The sequence below is a fragment of the Arachis duranensis genome, chromosome 8, assembly GCF_000817695.3.
Source record: "Arachis duranensis cultivar V14167 chromosome 8, aradu.V14167.gnm2.J7QH, whole genome shotgun sequence".
Lineage (NCBI taxonomy): Eukaryota > Viridiplantae > Streptophyta > Magnoliopsida > Fabales > Fabaceae > Arachis > Arachis duranensis.
In genome coordinates this window covers 10608783-10609889 of record NC_029779.3, presented here as the reverse complement: position 1 = coordinate 10609889, position 1107 = coordinate 10608783, and the positions used below count along the sequence as shown (strand labels likewise).

The following is a 1107-nucleotide window of genomic DNA, read 5'->3' as shown; positions in this document are numbered from 1 at the left end:
ATGATAAAATCTCCCAAATTAAACACAAAATAAACCACGAAATCGGAGTTTATCACACACACATATAATGTTTCTCTATTTTTTTATTAAATATTATTTAAGAATTTTTTTTATTTAATTGTAAAGTTAAAACCTATTATATTTATAATAGATGTTTGTTTGACAAAAAAAAGTCAAAACTAAATTAAAAAAATAATGAAAATAAATAAATAATATANTAATTGAATTTTTATTATTATTGATATCGATATTATTATTATAGTTTCAATAGATTAAATTTATATATAGTTTTTTTCATTGTATTGATATTTAAGAACATAAATTTGTATCATACATCATAAATAAAAAATTTAAGCATGAGACAAATTTAATAAGATAATGGGCATTATATATTTCTATGTATATTTATTATTTTTTTTCTATAATTCAACGGGGGCAAATGTCTCCACGTGAGTTGGTCTTTGGATGTGATTAAAAAATAATTGAATAATTATATATTGTAAAAAATTAATACTATTAAAAGATAAAATTAAAATTTATTTTTATATATTATTTTTATCTCCAACATATATGTTCGTCCTATTTAAGTCTCTAACGTTTTAAAATCGTCTCAATTTTATATTTCTATTAATTTTTAACGACAAAATAATATTGAATTAATTTTAAAATGTTAAAGACTTAAATAGAATAATTTAGACAATTTTAAAATTTACCCAAAAGTTAAGAAGAAAGTCGATACTTTACTAATGAATGAAATATTGAGCTACAACTAACACTTGATGCTTTATAAGGATCCGTGATTAACTTGTATTCTTGGTTAATAAATAATAATAACTTAATATGCGTATGATATCGCAAAAATAAATAAATAAAAATTCAAAGATTCTGCGTCCAATAACTCATCATCATTATTACTAATATTATTCTCATATCATAAGTTAATTACATGCATGAGAATTATTAGGACAAAATATTTCCTCTGTGATGAACTCGTAATGATTTGGCATTTGTAAATGGAGACGTAGCACAATTGTCAGGAACCCATCCAATCTGCATCTTCTCGTTGTCATAAACCACTAGCTTATCTTGAAAAGAGACGTCTATGGG

At 22.2% G+C, this 1107-nt stretch overlaps 1 protein-coding gene across 1 annotated transcript in view; it reads right to left on the bottom strand.

Annotated features, from left to right (window-relative positions):
* Positions 1-850: 850 nt before the first annotated feature.
* LOC107460726 (aspartic proteinase Asp1) overlaps positions 851-1107 on the bottom strand; it is a 3713-nt gene continuing 3456 nt past the window's right edge. The window contains exon 8 of the mRNA XM_016079115.3: positions 851-1100. Coding sequence (XP_015934601.1) covers positions 961-1100 — 140 coding nt within the window. The 3' untranslated portion in view covers positions 851-960. The remainder of the gene's footprint in view (positions 1101-1107) is intronic.